Raw genomic sequence first — 19,521 nt, 5'->3', positions numbered from 1 at the left:
GTGCAACTGTCAAACATCTGCCGTTGCACTTTTATAAATAGACAACGCAGAGGGGCGGGGCTGCGGGTATCCTTACACTGCAGCTGCTGAGGCGTTTCCAGGATATCTTCAGTGGGGTGGCACAAGTCTAAGAGAGTGTGTGTGCGTGTGGGGGGGTGTCCAGCAGAGAACAATGTAAGCATATGGAAGAATATTTGACCATTTGACCTTATACAAATACAGTATAGAGAACTAGCACAGCAAACATTTGAGGCTAGTAAGTGGAACGGTGAGAGTTTAAAGGTACTTTTTGTTTACCCTTGTTTACCCTACTTTTTATTACCCTCTGCAAACTTTAAACAAGAATTTAACCACCAGGGGCCAGCATTTAATCAGTGGATGTGTTGTAAAAAAAAAAAACGCACGCAAAGACAATGTTCCGTCCTCTCTTTTGACTTTTAATGTATGCTTTTATTCCTACCTAATAGACTAGGGCTGGGTAACTCAACACTTCAAAGACCAAGGAACTGGTTGTGGATTTCGGGAGGTCCAGACCAGCTCCACTGCCAGTTCAGATAGAGGGAGAGGAGGTGGAGGTGGTCAACACATACAAGTACCTCGGCTGTGGGTGGACAACAAACTGGACTGGACATGCAACACACAGAACCTGTATAAAAAAGGCCAAAGCCGACTGTACTTCCTCAGGAGGCTGAGGTCTTTTAGCATCTGCAGGAAGCTCCTGAGAATGTTTTACCAGTCAGTGGTCGCAGGAGTCCTTTTCTATGGCGTGGTGTGCTGGGGGAGCAGCACAGCAAAGAGGGACTCATCCAGACTGGAAAAACTAATCAGGAAGGCTGGCTCTGTGGTCGGCATGAAGCTGGACACTCTGGTGACAGTGGCAGAGAAGAGGAGCTTAAAGAAACTGATGGACATTATGAACAATGCCGGGCATCCTCTGCACACGGTCGTAAACAATCAGAGGAGCCTATTCAGCGACAGGCTGCTTCTCCCAAAGTCAAAAACCAACAGACTTAAAAACTCCTTTGTCCCACACGCCATCAGACTGTTTAACTCCTCACTGGAGGGGAGAGGGAGGAGAAACAGGGGGACAAGGGAGGGCGGGAACAACTGAGTTGTAGGGACTTTTCTACACGGTGCAATATTTGCAATATTTGTTTTTTGTTTTTTGTCTCTTTCTTATATTTGACTGTGCAATAATCACTGTGCAATATACTCACTCAAATGAGCAATCCTATTTATCCATATTGTATATTCTGTATCTATATATGTGTATATGTGTATATATAGTGTATTTATGCTTATATCCTTACTCTCATTCCCCTTAATGTATCTGTAACATGCAACTTCTTTCGGTGCTTTGCTACTGGAAACTGAATTTCCTGGAGGAACCCACCCGAGGGATTAATAAAGTTTCATCTAATCTAATCTATCTAATCTAATCTAATCGTCACTGATTTCTAGAATTGATTCAATTCTGATTCACAAGGTCCCAAATCGATTCGATCCACGATTCAATTTAATTTGATTTGATTCGATTCGATTTGAATCTGGGAAATTTTGACAGTCAGAAATATTATAATTCAGATCAGTACATTCACATATTTTTGTATCTATAAAAAGGAAGCTGACACATGCAAGACTTTATCAAAGGTGTGAGCATCACAGCAGATGCCTTTGTGTCAAAGTAGCAGAAGATAAAACAGAAAAACATGAAGGTGATTTTCCTGGCCTGGGATTTTATAAAAATATTCTGCAGTACATCAAAAACGAAAGAAAACCATCAATCAACAAATGAACATCACCTCTGAAGTTACAACGGTTTTATTAGAGACACAGCGTTTTGCATTTTGCATAATTTTAAAAAGTTTAAATTTGTTCAGTATTGAACGGCAGAAATTAGGTTTTCTTTTCGGAAGTATATAACACGGGGGGAAAAAACCTCGGCCGACAGCCTGTAAACAATGGTAGACTTGTGCGTAACAAGCAAGCGAATAATGAAGTACAGAGAGAGAGAGAGAGAGAGAGAGCTGTGTATCGTGGTGGAAGCAAAACAGTAAAAGTGAAAAGTGAATACATGACGATGTTTATGTGAAGCGTAGTTTGGATCTTATTTTGCTGCTGGTTCGGTCAATATTGTTTGGAGAGAGATCAAACTAACAGCTTTAGAAAGGGCGTGAACACAAAGCACGGACCCGCCAACACATCAGGATCAGCGAGCTGTCGGCTTTCAGCCCCGACCGTGAGAAGGGCGACATCTAACTGATTCTGATCCGCTGGTTGCGCTGTGTGTTTAAGTCTTTGTGCAGAATCTGTGTTCCTGCTCTCATTTACTGTCTTAGCTGTTTGGTGGTTGTTGAAATTTTGTGAGATTTCACCAGAGATTCTGGCATTTCGGGCAAAATAAATTTATATTAAAAAATCGATTCAGGATTTTAATGAATCGATTTTACGTTATCCAAGCCAGAATCGATTTTAATCGATAAATCGATTATAAAAACCCACCCCTTTAATAGACCCTGTGCACGAGAAAATGCTAACTTCCTGGTTTGAGACCGGATGTAGGGTTGTACATTTCCAGTAGCTTTACTTTGTGGTCAATCGCTACTGCGAAGATATACTCCAAAATCATGTCCAAAACTCGAAAACATAAAGATCGCGTTAAGTTACAAAGAGCAGAAGGTGGGAACACTCACCACTGTTGTGTCACAAAAAAATCTAATGATCAATTTTGACGTTTAAAGAGTTTAGATCGATCAGTTGTTTACATCACTCAACACAAGCAGAACTGCATTACAAAATCAGAAGACACATCATCCACATTCAGAAGCACATCTCTGTATAGTGACTGGTCTTATGATTTAAACAGGCAAAAATTCAAACTACAGGTGAAGAATAGTCAAACCAGATGTTTCCCCCGTCATGTCGATATCAGCTAGTCAAGTACACACCTACACAGCATGTTAACAAACCGTGAAAAAAAGCCACACAAAAAATGAGTGTTTGCTGGTAAGGGTTTCTATACTAGAGATGGCACGATACCACTTTTTTATATCCGATACCGATATCATAAATTTGGATATCTGCCGATACCGATATGAATCCGATATAGTGTGTTTTTTAATCAATAAAACTGTTTTTTTTTTTAAATCTTGCTGCTTTTTGTGTAAGTTCATACTTAAGTTAAAAAAAACAAACACTAAAGCTATTCTGTTATACCTGTATGCAAAAAATACACTGCACCCAAAATATTTCATAGTTCAGCAATACTGATCAATCTAATAAACTTAAAACTGCTCCATCCTCCCTATTCTGGTATTTTAAAGAGTAAGCAACCTAACTAATAGGGTTCTAAAACTCCCAGCAAAAAATAAAAAAATAAGGAACCACCCTCCACCTCATGATGCTTAATTGACGTAATCAACTTTGATTTGATGCAGTGTGAAAAAAAAATGCCCAGAAATAAATTATTTTTCAAGAATGATTAAATAGATTAAATATTTTCAACAGAATTGCAGACTGCACAGATCATACCTTCCCAAAGGAAAAAGTACTATAGCTTACTAGGATATATTAGACTTAATAGTTACTATATACAGTCAGTGTTGGGAAGGTTACTTTTAAAATGTATTCCACTACAGATTACAGAATACATGCCTCAAAATGTATTTTGTAACGTATTCCGTTACGTTACTCAATGAAGCAGTAAGGAAGCTGACTAAATATTAACTGATAATTTATGGCAAAGGGGTGGGATTAAATAAGTGTATACTTCTTCCCACTCCCTTTCAACATGTAAATTAATCACAACGTTTTTTTGTATGTAATTTGTATAGTATTTTTTTTCTCTCTTATTTTCTTTTCTAAATGTACTTGTATATTGTTCACATGTTGAAATAAATTACCAATCAATCAATCAATCAATGAGAGTAACGTATTCTGAATACTTTGGATTATTTAATATATTATCATGCTTTTTACAACTGCATGAATGTACTATTGCTGTGTGATTTATTACTATTACTGAAGGTCCGCGGCTCCGAACCGTAGTAAAGGGACCTCTGGCTAATACGTCGGGTTCCGTGTCGGGCTCGTAGCCGAAAAATAGCTTTACTTTGTTGTTGTATGGCGGTCCATTCTCCCTGCAGCACGGACTACACTGCCAATGAGGCTACATTCTTTAGGGCTATGCCTGTAGCATTCTGCCTATTAGCTTAGCACAACAACAACAACAACAGCAAAAAGGCACTCTCTCTCACCCAGGAAACACACAGTTGCAGAGAGAGCGCGTCACCATGGCAACCGTAACGCTGCCGCCTGGAACAACAGAACATAGCTATCAAACAAAATCCAAACAGTCCTGACCCGCCACAATATGAAACAGGAAAATACCGCCGTGTAATCCATTTATTTCAACAAAGTAACTGTATTCTAAATACCACCTTTTTAAACGGTAACTGTAACGGAATTCAGTTACTCATATTTTGTATTTTAAATACGTAACGGCGGTACATGTATTCCGTTACTCCCCAACACTGTATACAGTAATGGATTTCTATACATTTTACATCAGATTAAAACTTTGGGTGTAAGATACGGATAATTATTTATTAAAAGCTAGACATTTTAAATGAGAATAAGAAAGAAAAGCATGTCTTTGTGCCCCCTTTTCCCTGTTAATGCCCTATCGGCCCCCCTGGCTAAACTTTGCTAGATCCGCCCCTGCACAGTTACCAGCGTCAGCTGCTTAGAAAAGGATCCTGGTGTAGAAAGTAATATTAAATAAATTCTAACAGCAGCTTATCAAGCTTAAATGTGCTGCTGTTGTTCAGCCGCTGGTTTCCTCTTTCTGGTGCAAAGTGGGCCAAAAACAAACAAGAGACGGACAGGCGACAGAAAAGCCGATCAGCTGATCATTAAGCAGTTTCATGATTGAAGTAGCAACAGGAGAGGGAGGGAGAGAGAAGAGGCAGTCGCTCCATATATTGGTTGTTAAGCTTAACACGGCAATGCTTTACAAACATTCAGAGATGAACTTACACACTTGCTTTACTTCTCTCTGGGATCACTTCCTCAGAGATGAAATGCCGGATTGGTAGTGAGGCTACAAATACACACAGCCGCTCTATCACGTGAGGCATACTGCTGCAAGGTGCTACAGTTATGAGCCGAGTTATGCCATGTCGCAAGTTTTGTGAGGTGCTTTTTTGATATTTAACGGATCGATTACATTTTTTATTTCTCTCCGATATCCAGTCCAGTAATTTACGTCACTATCGGACCGATACGTAATATTGGATCGGTCCATCTCTATTCTATACATTAGTATTTACGAAGGATATGTTGTGACTTACCTTCAAAATTACAGTGGTCCCTCGCTATAACGCGGTTCACCTTTCACCGCGCTGTTTCGTGTATTTTTTAGTGCAAGTTTGCATGCTTTTTTTTTACATCACATTGTGTCCTGCGTCCTGATCGCTGCAGACGATCTCCTCCGTGACGTCTCTCCTGTACAGTACAGAATCGCTGCATTGATGCTAGCAGTGTGACTCTGAAGTGCAGTACTGTATGTCGACGAAACGTTTTGCACCATCAAAAAAAAATTGGCTACTTGATTTCACCTATCGCTGGTTGTTTTTAGAACATAACACCCACGATAAACAAGGGACCGCTGTTTACAGATACTGAGAAATATAACATTTGAATCCCTTTTCTCTTTTGCTCTGAGGGGGGGGGAGATAACGACAAGTCGATGAACATCATTTACAGATATATTGGGTAAATGCCCAAGACATCTATAGAAATGTAAATCGCCGCTTGATTCATTCATTTGCTTAACTTTTTTTGGACCGTAAACAAGGCGCGAATAGGACACCGGAAACAAAGCTCCCCACAGGAGTTTCCGCACCGGAAGTAACATATGCTAACGTGCACATAGTCTATTACTTAAGAAAAGCACATAAAACATGCTGCAAAGGCACATAAAACACAAAGGAAGTAGAAAAAACAAAAATGAAATCTCACAAAACGCAACCAAAGCGTTTGTAAGAAGACATTAAAGTGGCGGAACAAAAGAAGAATTGTACTGAGACACACTTGTGTGTTTTAATCGCATGTTACTGTAGCTTCGTGTTTGCTATTGTCAAGGCATGCAGGATGTAAGACCCAAAATGCAGCACACTCACACGGAAGAGTAAACTCAAAGAGGCTGCTTTTATTGCAAGAGTAGAAAAAACTCCATAAACAATAGACTTGCAAAAACCAAAACTAAACTAGAAAATGCATTTTCTGAAGAAACTGCTGTGTGAATGCTGATAGCTGAATGTTTTGAGCTGAAATGAAATATTTGCTGAATTTTAAGTTAAAAATGTTGAATGAGCTGAAATATACAGAATTTTTCACCTGAAAACAAAAGTGCAGAACTGTTGAAAGCTGACATTCACACAGAAGAAGTTGAAAAGTAGCTGAACATGTTTAAAATGTACATTCGAAAAAGCTGACTAATGACTAAAGAAAATTCAGAGTCAGAAAACATCTGAATGAATATTAAAAATTCATATTATATTAATCACTGAAAAGTGGGGTCCTTTCTGCTGTTGAGATAAACTCCTGACTGAAAATACCATGTATTTCAATGGGTCAGCTAGAAGGTTATCCCTCTACTTGGATCCACACAGTTTAAAAAGTTTAGATCTCTGAGCTTTGGAAGACACACTGTTGGAAAGAGAACAACGATGGCAACGTTTTGAGCGTTTAATGATAGATGTAGAGCAAACACTGTGCACACAGCAGCAGTTGAAACAGAAGTTTTTAAGATTAATCTTGGCAGAGTGACAGAGAGCTCATTAAGCAGGCGGTGTGAGCCTGGATGCTATAGCAACTCCAGCCAGTGGCACCACACACACACACACACACACACACACACACACACACACACACACACACACACACACACACACACACACACACACACACACACACACACACAAACATGTGGCTCTCTTCTGCTGCTTCAAATAAACAGAAACAGTTTTTCAACTCGGAGCTTATAGTTGCAAATCTCACACGTCTTGACAAAAGGTATTTAAAAGTCCCTGAAGTCATTGCTGTGATATCATGCTTGGGTTATCAAAGAAATACTCTTCATCTTGGATGAAGACCATCATTAGAATGATGAAGGCTTTGAGCCTAAAAGATGATCCAACCCAACAGCCAGTGTCTACAAACCAAGTACGGAGCAGTTTCTCCACTGGAGTGCAAAGTCCACCCAGTGTGATGAAACTATCATTGGTTGATCAATCTGCTTTAACTAGCAACAAACTTGCATCAAAAAGAAAGCGATCTGAAGTTGAGGATCGACTTGATGACAAAAGAAGCTTCTCCACAGCAAAGAAGCAACGGCGTTTCTCTAAAGAGAGACCCCGCAGTCACACTGAAATGAGCAAGACACAGAAGAGGGTACCTAACATATGGATCATCGGCTCAAGTTACATAAAGCGAGGAGAATGGGCAGCACGCCACGTGTTTGGAGAAAACTTTGGACTTGATGCCAATGTTCATTGGTTTGGAAAAACAGGGATGCGCTGGGATGGCGTCCTTCTTCGTTTTGATGCAGAGTTGATGTCCAGAAAGAGTCCACCTGATATTTTGGTCATTCATGCAGGCAGGAACGACTTGGGACTCGTATCCGCCCAGGAACTTTCCTCTGCAATGACTAAAGACTTGACTGAACTGCATGCAAGGATCCCCTCCATGACAATCCTATATTCCTGCATCAACGAACGCCAAGTGTGGAGGTACAGAAATCCAAAGTACATGATGGACATGGGCGAAAAAACTGTAAACTCAATCATGAGAAAGGCAGTTCATTCCTTTGGAGGCTTCATCATTGAACATCCCTCCCTGAGATATTATGACGAAACCCTATTCGGACAGGACGGAATTCACTTCAACAAGAAGGGAAATGAAGTGTTTCTGACCAACATCCGCTGTGCCATCGAGAAGATCCTTTAGAACTTGTCTCACAGAAAATAGACTTGAGAAAACGCACGACCTCTGGCAAGCCCAACCTACCATCTGACATCAGGAGCTCTATCAAAACTGTCTTTATTTGATTACTTTAATGTAGTCAAATAAAAAGGAGTACAAATCTGAACACTTAAAGTAAACTTCATTAAAATAAAACGATAAATACAAGCTGAATAGTTCAATGTCTTGGCTTCGTTTTAAAGTTTTAATGGTGGCTCTATGTGAATGTATGTTGATATACAGGGTGGGCTATTTATATGGATACACCGTAATAAAATGGGAACGGTTGGTGATGTTAAAGTCCTGTTTGTGGCACATTAGTATATGTGAGGGGGCAAACTCCTCAAGATGGGTGGTGACCATGGTGGCCATTTAGAAGTCGGCCATCTTGGATACAACTTTTGTTTTTTTCAATAGGAAGAGGGCCATGTGACACATCAAACTATAATGTCACAAGAAAAACAATGGTGTGCTTGGTTTCAACGTAACTTTATTCATAGTGTGAATGCTTTTCAATCATTCACACTAATAATTGAACACTCTGGAACTGTTGGAATTTTTTTTTTTTTTTTTTTTTTAATAGAACCCTGTATGACTATGTCAAACATTAAATGCTGCCCTCACTGCAGACATGGGCCTCAAAGTGTTATGAACATTACCAAGACAACTTTGGCAATGTTCACTGTGGAGTGTTTGTCTCTTCTGGAGTCAAACAGCTGCATCATATCACCTGCACCCTGAGCAAACACTTCACTTCATTCTCCACAGACATGTTCCACCATCTGATCTGTGTCTCTGTGGAGGATAACGAGCCCAAACACACTCCAAAGCTTTTTGAAGTAGTAAAAAGATCAAAAAGGACCAAAGGACTGTCACTTGACCTCAACCCCATGCACAATTTAAAGGAGAGAGGGACAAGAATCTGTGACATCATAAAAAAACTCTTCGGAGTACTAATCATGTGTGTTGGGGTGGGGGTTGTATTAACTTCTGAAGTAAAATGTTCAGAATTTTGAACCCCACTGTCCTGTTACATGTCACCTTGTAGAAATGCGGGAAATGAACCAAAACTAAAATGCAAGCCAAAGCACACTTTCAGAAACTATAATCAGCTTTAGTTTTACAAAGTAAACCCCCAGGAAGAGAAAATATACTGCACTTAAATGGCCTGGTAAATGGCCTGTATTTATATAGCGCTTTACTAGTCCCTAAGGACCCCAAAGCGCTTTACATATCCAGTCATCCACCCATTCACACACTGGTGATGGCAAGCTACATTGTAGCCACAGCCACCCTGGGGCAGACTTGACAGAAGCGAGGCTGCCGGACACTGGCGCCACCGGGCCCTCTGACCACCACCAGTAGGCAACAGGTGAAGTGTCTTGCCCAAGGACACAACGACTGAGACTGTCCGAGCCGGGGCTCGAACCAGCAACCTTCCGATTACAAGGCGAACTCCCAACTCTTGAGCCACGATCGCCCCTTAGAGGGAAATAACTCCAGGCCTGCATCATCAAACTTCATATAAATATGTTGTCATGTCTTTCGAAGAACTGAAACAAACTTAGTCTGAACAGAAATCCTTACTAGCTTTGCGAGAGCAAAACATTACTGATCTACTGAACCCTCCATCATCACTGGCTTAAATATTTAAGCTTAAGAGAAGGCCCAGATATGTGCACGTAATAAACAATACAACAGAATGTAGGCAGGTACAACAACACATTCAATTGGAGTATTTATTTCACATTTAAAAAACAAAAAACAAACCCCCGGTAAAAAACATTTTACCAAGGGTTTGGCGACACACGGTCAATCATAGAAGTATCCAAAAGGCGTACAAAGTCTGCCTCAACTCTCTACTTTGGCCACCTTGGGTGCCTGTCCCTCCTGCTCCTTTGTGACCACCTCGCCCCTCCTCTTCCTTAGACCCTTCATCTTCCGTGTCTGCAGCTTGGACAGATCCTGTTTCTGCATGTGCACACGGCCAAACTTGGTGCCAAAGGCATCATGGGAAATGTTCTTCTTCTTCTTGGGCTGAAGTAGTGTAAAAGAGAAGACGAGTTAAAACAAAGTTTAGCATGTTTGAACACTGGCTGCACAGAGTATTTAGTATCTGTGCAGGATTTTGGCAACCATGTGGTCTTTCCTCTGGCGCCATCTTCAGGACAAACACTGAATATTTGGAATCATTCATACGAGAACAGAAAAGCAGCATCTCTGTATATTTTAAACCAGGACACCATTTCATTGGTGAAACAAGGAGCTTCAAAGATTGAATAATAAGGCTGAAAGGGGCTTTGCTCATATGGAAATGGAAATGAATAGAGTAGAAAACGAACGAGTCAACATGCCCAAAGGACAAATCCACTGAGAAGTCAAGGAAGCTAGCAAACAGTCATATCCACATAGGCTAAGGCCCGGCCACCCGATGCTCGCCCTCGAGCACCTCGCCAGGACTAGCTTCAGGGTTGGACATGCATGATTTCTGTTTCATCACAGGATTGTCAGAATGAGATGTTAAGACAGTCAGGAACATGTCTATTCATATTTACCTTCAGGGCTTTGGGCTGCTTATGAGCCAACTTGTACAAGTCATCTGAAGCCAGATGCGTTCTCCTTAGGACAAAGTCAAATGACGGTCCAATCTCTTCCAACTCGATCCGCGGCGTCCGGCAGCCAGACTTCTTCAACAGAGACCTGAAATTACACCCATCATTATCTCAGTTCTGGATGTCGGCATTCAAATTTTCTCGCTAAATTATTACAGTTTCAGCACCTGTAGCTGCGCATGTAAATTTTTCCATCGATGGCAGTGAAGTGCAAAATGTGTTCTAAACCTGCCAGACGCACTGCAGGCACAGTGGGACCCCTGAAGAAGTCTGAGACAGAAGAAATAAACAGACTAATCATATATTCATATATATATATATATATATATATATATATATATATATATATATATATAAAACCAGCACCAATAATTTGAGTTTTCATAATTCATTCATCACAAAGCACATAAAAAAACAAAACAAAAAAAAACACAATATCAGAATCAGACCGGTTAACACTTTTAGTGTGCTGTGTGAGTACCTATTAGCAGACTCTTCAGACGTCTGTGCTCATTATCTGTATCAAAAGCGTCCCCTGCAAACACGAGCATTGGTTTGGTTCCTTCAGGACATTTACTGGCCTAGAACAGAAAGCAAAGACTTTATTTTAGGAGACTGTGATTTGTGTGGGCGGCACGGTGGTTAGCACTGTTGCCGCACAGCAAGAAGGTACTGAGTTCAATTCCAACATCAGGCCAGGGTCTTTCTGTGTGGAGTTTGCATGTTCTCCCTGTGTTTGCGTGGGTTCCCTCTGGGTACTCCGGCTTCCTCCCACCGTCCAAAGACATGCAGCTTGTGGGGATAGGTTAATTGAATAATCTAAATAGCCACTAGGTGTGAATGTGAGTGCGAATGGTTGTCTGTCCCTGTGTGTTGGCCCTGCGACAGACTGGCGACCTGTCCAGGGCGTACCCCGCCTCTCGCCCTATGACAGCTGGGATAGGCTCCAGCGCCCCCCGCGACCCTGAAAAGGATAAGCGGAAGCGAATGGATGGATGGACTGTGATTTGTACTTTGACCAGGTTCACTCGGGTGCTTGTAGAGTGGTTATGGTAACACAAGAGATTTACAAATGATGGAAACTATTGGAGTGAAGCAGCGATAGGTGTAGTCTCAAGAACACGACAATTTGTTCCCTTATGTTGTTTCAGAGTGTTTGAACTCAAGGCTCCTCATTGGTTTGGTGAATGTACAATTATGATAGAAAGAAAGTAGAACCTCTAAGGTTTTACGTATCAGGAAATAATATCAATGATCTGGTCCAGGCTTGGTAGGTAAACAACAATCCATGAATATTACACTGTGTCACTGTTTATGTAACAAAATGTGAAACAAATTGCAGAAGCAGTATGGAAAAACTAAGTACACCTTACGGTGCCATTCTGCTGTCGCCTGTGTTGTGGTTGTCGCAAGATGATTTTAATATTACATCATGTGTTGTGTCGGCCAGTCGTGCATCTCTAGAGTTTTGCAATAGTTTTTCAATATCCCTGCTGTAATGGTCACTATGCTCACGGCCGCACCCGCGTCTTTATGTATGTGTGATAGCTGTATGGTTTAGCTTTACACGCAGAGGTAGGTTTTGGTCTCTAGTTTACATTATGAGGAAAATAACAAGGTGATGAAATGACTGTGACCATGAGTCAAAATGACTCCCTAGCCAGACACAGTATGACTGAAACCATTACCTTAATTTCACTCAGGGAGACGTACTTCTCAATTCCAAGTTCAATCATATCAAGTACATGGAAGTCAAATAGACGACCTGCAAACAAACAAGCGAACAATTTATTTGATTGGGTCAATTCAAAATCTGAAAACCTTTTCTTTGCAGAGCATCTTCTACACTGAAATGTTTTTTACTGAAAACCTGCAGACCAGTATTCACTAGCATTATGCTGATAGTCTGCTAAACATAAAACACAACGTGTAACGTGAGACGAGACACTGACAGTCCAGTATCTTGTAAAAACCTGAAAACAGATGTTATAGCTGCTGTATATATATTAAGTGATATAACTGATAGAGAGAAAGTTTAAATTTACCAAATATGAAGTTGTTGGGCCGTTTCTTATTGTGGGAGCCGAACAGGAACAGGGAGCAGTCTGTCTTCTTGGAAAAGAACTCCTAAAATAAATGTTAGATTATTAACAAGAAAAGCAACACTGGTGAAAACTCTGAAAAGGACCATCGCCCCTCTGCACTCACCAGTGATGTTGAGTCCTCAAACGGCCGAGTGATGTTCTTTCTAAAAAGCGTACACAGACACCATCAAGACAGAAAACAGACACTGTAGGGGACTTCACTCTTAGACCAGTAGCTTTGTATGATCACCCACTGTCTGAAACAAGCCCTTTTAGCTCCCTTTATGCCAGCTTTTATCCTAATTGGTTTTCTGTTTAAAAATATTAGGTTTTAGTGGATGTCTGGAGCTGCTGTGTGCCTGAGACAACCATATGAGAGAAATTCATTCTCTCCCAGAGCCAAGAGTAGAACAGAAATGGTCTGAAATCAAGGATTTAGAGAAGTACCAACAAGAGAAACATACACCAGCTGAATGAAATATGAAAAAGGCAGGCTTGGTCTTCCGTTTTAGGCTGCTCCACAGCCACAGTAACGTGATCACACAGCCACTTCTGCTTAAACTCCCCGTTAAGGTATAGGTAGTTGCTGCAGTACTCTTTTGGACACTAGGTGTCACCACTCACCACATAACTGCCACACTGGCACTGACATAAGAAGAAGAAGAAGTAGAAGCAGACAAACTCAGAAGCAAAGACACTGGTGTTGTGTTTTACTTTTAAAGACCTTTTTTCCAACGTTTTTTTTTTTTCAGGAGGTCTCATCTTTTCAAACTGCTTCAACGTTTCCCTCCATATAATCTGACAATCGCCAAGCGTCTATACTGGAATATCATCAAAATACTGGGAAAAACCAGCATGACCGTACACGCGTCTTCAAACTGTGACTGCATCATCACATTCTGCCAGGATACGGTTCATGACAAACGACACCAACAAGGCAGCTCGCGCCTTCTGATGTGACATCAAGTTCAACACGTGGATGTAAATACAACTACCAGTGTAATTCTTTACCTCCCAGTCATCATCTGAAGCGACCAAAAAGACAATTCAAAGTTTTTCCAGCTCAAATATCTAGAAACGACCCACACTAAGCAGATGAACTGATAAACCTGTTCCATCAAATAAAACCCGAGCATTTATTATAGGAACAAAGTGGATATGTCACTTACTTTTTGTACAGCACAGCATTAGGTTTCTTCAGGGAATACTGTGAAGGAAACAAATGTACTTGCATGAATATACAGAAAAATTACACATTAAAAAACAAAACAAACAAACCTCAAAACGCACTGTGAGATGGAAAAAATCTAAAAAATTGATCTCAGTTTGGAAAAAATGAATGCCACAGATTCATCCAGTGAAATGTTAAAAGGGTTGGCGTAATAAGCAAATGCTTCAGCCAATACCTTTTGATTAGCCTTGTCTCATGCTTTCTTGCTTTGTGGTAGATCTTTGTTCTGTCTTCACTGAGATATTTGAATGGTAATCAATAAAATCAAATCAAATCAAATTAGACCGTCGGCGTGAACAGCTGCTTTAAGAACAGATGAGTAAAATATTTTTAACACACCAAATATTCACATGGATTTTACACGTCCAGTAGGCTTGGGCGATATGCAAAAGTTTATACCCGACAATCGTCAGTCCAATAATCAATGATGGGCAATATATTTGCACATGTGCAGATTTTTTGATGGGCAAAGCAATGTAATCATGCACGGACTGATTTGCACGTTTACAACACAGAAGAACTCCAACTAATTTCCCCCCCAAGAAATTAGGGCTGTCAGCGTTAATGCGGTCATCACTATTAACACGATTAAAATTTTTAACGCGCTCAACCCATCTGGAGCGCAGAATGAACAAACCTTGGACAAACTGCCCGAAATGCATTGACAGATTCATTTCAGGGATTTTGACTCAGACTGTGCTCCAGATGGGTTAATTTTTCCTCTTGACTGCTTCTATTAGATCCACCATTTAACTTACTCAAATAAATAAATAAATAAATTGTAAAAACGATCAACGATGGGCTTAGCCTTATGTCGAGAGTCAATATATTCGGCCAGTCACCCAACCCTAACGTCCAGCCTCAAGCTGATAGGCGTCAATCTGTGTTCTTGATTGTCTTTAGATCGTGGCACAATATCTTACTTCTTGAGATTTTTTTAGCCTGCTTCACTTTTTCAGATAGACTCTAAAAGTCTTGTTCTGGCTGTGATCAGGCCTGGGTGTGGTTATCTGAAATTAAACTCAGCTTTCCAAAGAACTTGGTTAATCATAGTTAATTTAATAGTATTTTCACACCTGTGCTATTTAGGCTATTTCGATCAAACTCTTGTTCATTTCCCCCCTCAGTGCAGTTTGTTTTTTGCAGATTTGGACTTGTTATTGTTCCAAGCGAACTCCAGAGTGGTTCGTTTACAGTGTGAACATGATCCGACCTCGATCTGAACCAACTACCAGGTGTATGTTACAAGTCTGAGCTAAAAAAAATATAAAAAAATAAATAAAAAAAACCTCCTGTAGAGGAACTATAGATGTGCAAAGGTCTGTACGGGCTAGCCCCTAGCAGTATTGTGTTCTCCAATAGTCTAGAACATAGCACCTTCTTCCTGCTGCCACAGACACATCTGGCCAATAAGCCGACTGAACAGTCTCATGTGGTTTGTAGTAAGGCATTTGGTGCAAAAACAAACCAGATCATTAGGAATAGATCCAAGCGTAAGAACTCATCATTTACAGGTGTGAAAACACCCCAAAGTTTAAGAATTGTGGGTGGGGCTTTTTCCACATAGAGCCAGGTAGGGTTGGACAGCTTTTGTCTAATACTAAAATCTGTTTGATGATCTGAAACATGTCAGTGTGACAAATATGCCAAACTCCATCCTTACACAGCTCCTCTGTGACTTACTATGTCCTTCAGGGCCTGCGTGATGGTCTGACTTGTGTTCCCTCCTTTCATAATCATGGCACTCTTCACATCTTCAGTCAATTTGGGTGCTCTGCTCTCCAAGAAGCGTTTTGAGCGCTTTGTCTTCGGTTTTCTGAGGAAGAAAACACAAGGGAATATAAGAAAGATGACAAACTGCACACAAGGCAAACTATCAGAAAATCAAACCGGTATTTCTGATTGGTTGATGACCTAAAAATGTACGTCAATTAGCCAATACAGATATTGTTTCTGTTCATCTTGTTTCCGATCTTCATCTTTCTTTCAGAGACACGGGGAAATCATCTTCATAAAATAACTTCACTGTCTGAATGTCTTCTAGCTTGACAACAAACTATCTTAAAACTTAGAGCATTGTTTCAGAGAGCAGCCCTGATGTGAATCAATACATCTGCCAATACATTAATAGATGCCTAAGAATAATGCTATGTTTAGAATAGAGACTTTATGTGCACAGCGCTGAAGAAATATTAACCAAACTTGTATGCAATGCCAGTATGTACCAAAACATAATGCACTGAAAGTAAGATGGTAACCTTAAAAAGTTTAGTTTCAGCAGAGAGACTGGATACAAAAACAAGACATTTAAATGAGTTTGTTATTAATTATATTAATATGATTGCCTTAAACATAAAATACTCAAATCGAGTGTAACTCAGACCGTTAGACCCTGAATTTTAGGCATAACACCACTAATCTCACAGCACATTAAAGACGAACATGAGGCTGAGAGATAGGGAAATCGATTTGATTATGCGCTTATGTAGAAATATGGGGTGTCTCCAAATCCTTTGTGGCATCTGAAGATCGGACAATGAGATGCCACAGAGGCATGGCACAGGGAGATGCCACAGAGGCATGGCACAGGGAGATGCCACAGAGGCATGCCGATTCCACGACGGAGCTAGTTGCAGTTAGCCGACAGCTAAAGGTTAGAAGCTTTGTCATAAACAGCACATTCATAAAACGATACATAGCAACACTTCCCAGGCCCCCCAAAGCGAGAGTCCACACTTACATTACAGAATCCAACTGCGTCATTGTATATGTATTTTTATTCCTAATCGCTAACGACCACACTAATTAAGAAACACGTGAAAACGACAAGAGCGACGATTTTCTTCTTCGATCATATTTAACAAAAGAAACCCAACTCAAAATACTGCCATCAAGTGGTCATCTGCTGATGGCCTTTTAAACTCTGAAGGCAGATCCCATCCCCATATCTGATCAGACTGTACAAGAAGTTCAGATTGTCATTTCTCACTCCAAAAACAAAAAATCTCCTGGAATAGAGTGCCTCTTGACTAAATTTTCAAATTCAAATTTTATTTGTCACGTACACAGTCATACACAGTACGATATGTAGTGAAATGCTTGGACAACTGCTCGTGACCTAAAGAAAACAAAAAAGGAAAAGGCTATGAATAAGATAGGAAATAAATATGAAAAATTAAAAAGGGTAAATTTAACTAGGAAGGAATAAAATATAAATTAAGGTTAAAAATGAAATAACTGTACAACACAAATTAGAATGAAGGGTAAATTTAACTGGGAAGAATAAGATAAAATATATAAATTAAAGTTGAAAATAAAATAACTGTACAACAAAATACACAATACACAATATAGAACTATATAAGAATGTATGAAGAAATCTAAATATAAATAAATATATACACAATAACAGCAGCTGTACAAGTATTAACCGGAAATGAAGAATATAGTGACCAGTGTTGTGCAAAAAAACAATGTGTGCAAAAACAATGTCCAGAAAGTCCAGTGTGTGTGTAAGAACTGTATGTGTGGGTCAGTACTGTGTGGTGGTGTGATTGAGAGACCGTATCGCCTGCAGGAAGAAGCTCCTCCTCAGTCTCTCTGTGTTGGTCTTCAGGGAGCGGAATCGCTTTCCTGACCTCAACAGAGAGAACAGTCTGTTGTTGGGATGGCTGAGGTCCTTCACCATCTTCCTGGCCTTGGTCCAGCACCGCCTGCTGTAGATTGAGTGCAGGTCAGGGAGCTCGGAGCGGATGGTGCGCTCAGCTGACCGCACAACCCTCTGTAGAGCTCGTCTGTCCTGCATGGTGCTGTTCCCGAACCAGGTTAAGATGTTTCCCGCCAGGATGCTCTCTATGGTGCAGGAGTAAAAGTTCCTGAGCACCTTGGAGGGCAGTTGGAAGTCTCTCAAGCGTCTGAGGTGGTAGAGACGCTGACGGGCCTTTTTCACCACGGTGTTGATGTGACAGGACCATGACAGGTCCTGCGTGATGTGATATTTTATACATTATTATATATTGTTATATAATAATGTATGTAAATAGAATTATATTAAAAAAAATTTAATCAGGAAAAACCTGCTGGGTTGGATTTTAGGCTTTTTAACTGACAAGTCACGAAGAGTGAGAATAAATGGTGTGCTGCCTGACCCAGTGTTCTCCTCCACGGTGCGTCTTATCGCCCTTATTATTCATTCTCTATACAAACACGAGCAGATATGCCGCCATCATTTAACTTAATAACTGTTTTTTGATTTAATTCATCTTGTCTAATTATTACCAAATGTGTTTAAATAGGTGTGCGTTTTGTGAGGGGGTGTCAAATGCTATAATGTTTCTGTAAAGCAAATCTACCTACGGGTATAAATAAAGTAACCTTGAACCTGAATTATAAATAAATTTAGATTTGGTTGTAACTTCATTGCTGCTGTGAGAACAATAAGAAACTTAAGGTTGTTCAATTTCCCATATCTCTTTCTCCTGGTTGGTTCACCTCTGGGCTGTCAGAAAAAAATATTTAATAATAATCCCATTAAAGGAATTTCTTTACCTGGGCAAGAATTGATTTTAGCACAGAGCCTTCTTTTTAAAGGACGACACCCAAATTCCTTAAGCTAAAAACAAAACAAAGCATCAGGTCTCTTACTTAACATCAATAAATTTAAACTAATCACAATTAAAGACTGTTCTGAAAAAATTAAAATTATAGAAGACTTTTGTTGTATGCCCCATTTTGGGGCTTCCAGTCAATTCAAACAGATGATTTCAAAATCTTTGTTTCCATATGTACCCGTTTTTAGGGTTAAGAGCAGGATATTAACCAGGCATAATTTTATCCTCTTTTCAGTAACCTATACTTGACACCGTAATCAAACTGGAAATTGTTTTTGGTAGGGGGGGGGGGGGGGGGGGGGTCTAGAGGGGATGTCAATGAAGACTGCACCCTGTGCTGTTCTACTGTAGAGCAGCTTATTCTCACACACAGCTCCAGTTTGTTCCTCCTGGAGCCACTGTTGTGTGCCCCCCCACCACCAGTCCAGTTGCACTGTATGACCAGGAGAGATCCCCTGTGATTTAGGTCTAATCAGTGTATTAGAGTAGGGAGCAGCTTGTTTCACGTTAGGTCTTGAGATTTTTGCACAAACTACACCAAAACCCACTTAACCATCCCTTTAAAGCTTTCTGATGCAGTCAGTCCTACAGGGTCTTGATACCAAAATAAAAGCACACAGATCTCACATTTAAGTATCTTTTATTGAAGCATTAAGCTCATAGCACAGATATTTAGCACATCTTGACCATCCAGAGAACAGATAAATGAATTAGAACAGCAAAGTTGCTCATTCAGTACAACCTGCAACTGTACCCTCACAAGCAGGAGGCTTTCCTGGCTTCCGTTTCCTTGAATTCACAAAGCAAAGTGATAACATGATCTAGTCAACTTGGAAAAGGTCATCCCTCAAGTAACTTTGTTGGAACATCGTTTTCACAAAAACATCTAGAACCAAAGGGCAGAAAGAAAAAAATTAAAAATAAAATTGGTCCGCAGCAGAAATACAAAATATTTTGTA

At 40.3% G+C, this 19,521-nt stretch overlaps 1 protein-coding gene across 1 annotated transcript; it reads right to left on the bottom strand.

Moving 5' to 3' along the window:
• Positions 1-9,750: 9,750 nt before the first annotated feature.
• On the bottom strand, positions 9,751-16,829 carry rpf2 (ribosome production factor 2 homolog). The gene is made up of 10 exons (XM_014410344.3): positions 16,693-16,829; positions 15,636-15,768; positions 13,891-13,928; positions 12,846-12,885; positions 12,683-12,764; positions 12,326-12,402; positions 11,119-11,218; positions 10,805-10,907; positions 10,581-10,725; positions 9,751-10,062 (listed from the first exon to the last, which is right to left on the bottom strand). The coding sequence occupies exons 1-10, from the start codon at positions 16,713-16,715 to the stop codon at positions 9,877-9,879; spliced, it is 927 nt and encodes a 308-aa protein (XP_014265830.1). The 5' UTR covers positions 16,716-16,829; the 3' UTR covers positions 9,751-9,876.
• Positions 16,830-19,521: the final 2,692 nt, after the last annotated feature.

The sequence above is a fragment of the Maylandia zebra genome, linkage group LG15 (genome assembly GCF_041146795.1).
Source record: "Maylandia zebra isolate NMK-2024a linkage group LG15, Mzebra_GT3a, whole genome shotgun sequence".
NCBI lineage: Eukaryota > Metazoa > Chordata > Actinopteri > Cichliformes > Cichlidae > Maylandia > Maylandia zebra.
Note: the sequence above shows the minus strand (reverse complement) of the source record. Positions and strands in the feature narration are given on the sequence as shown.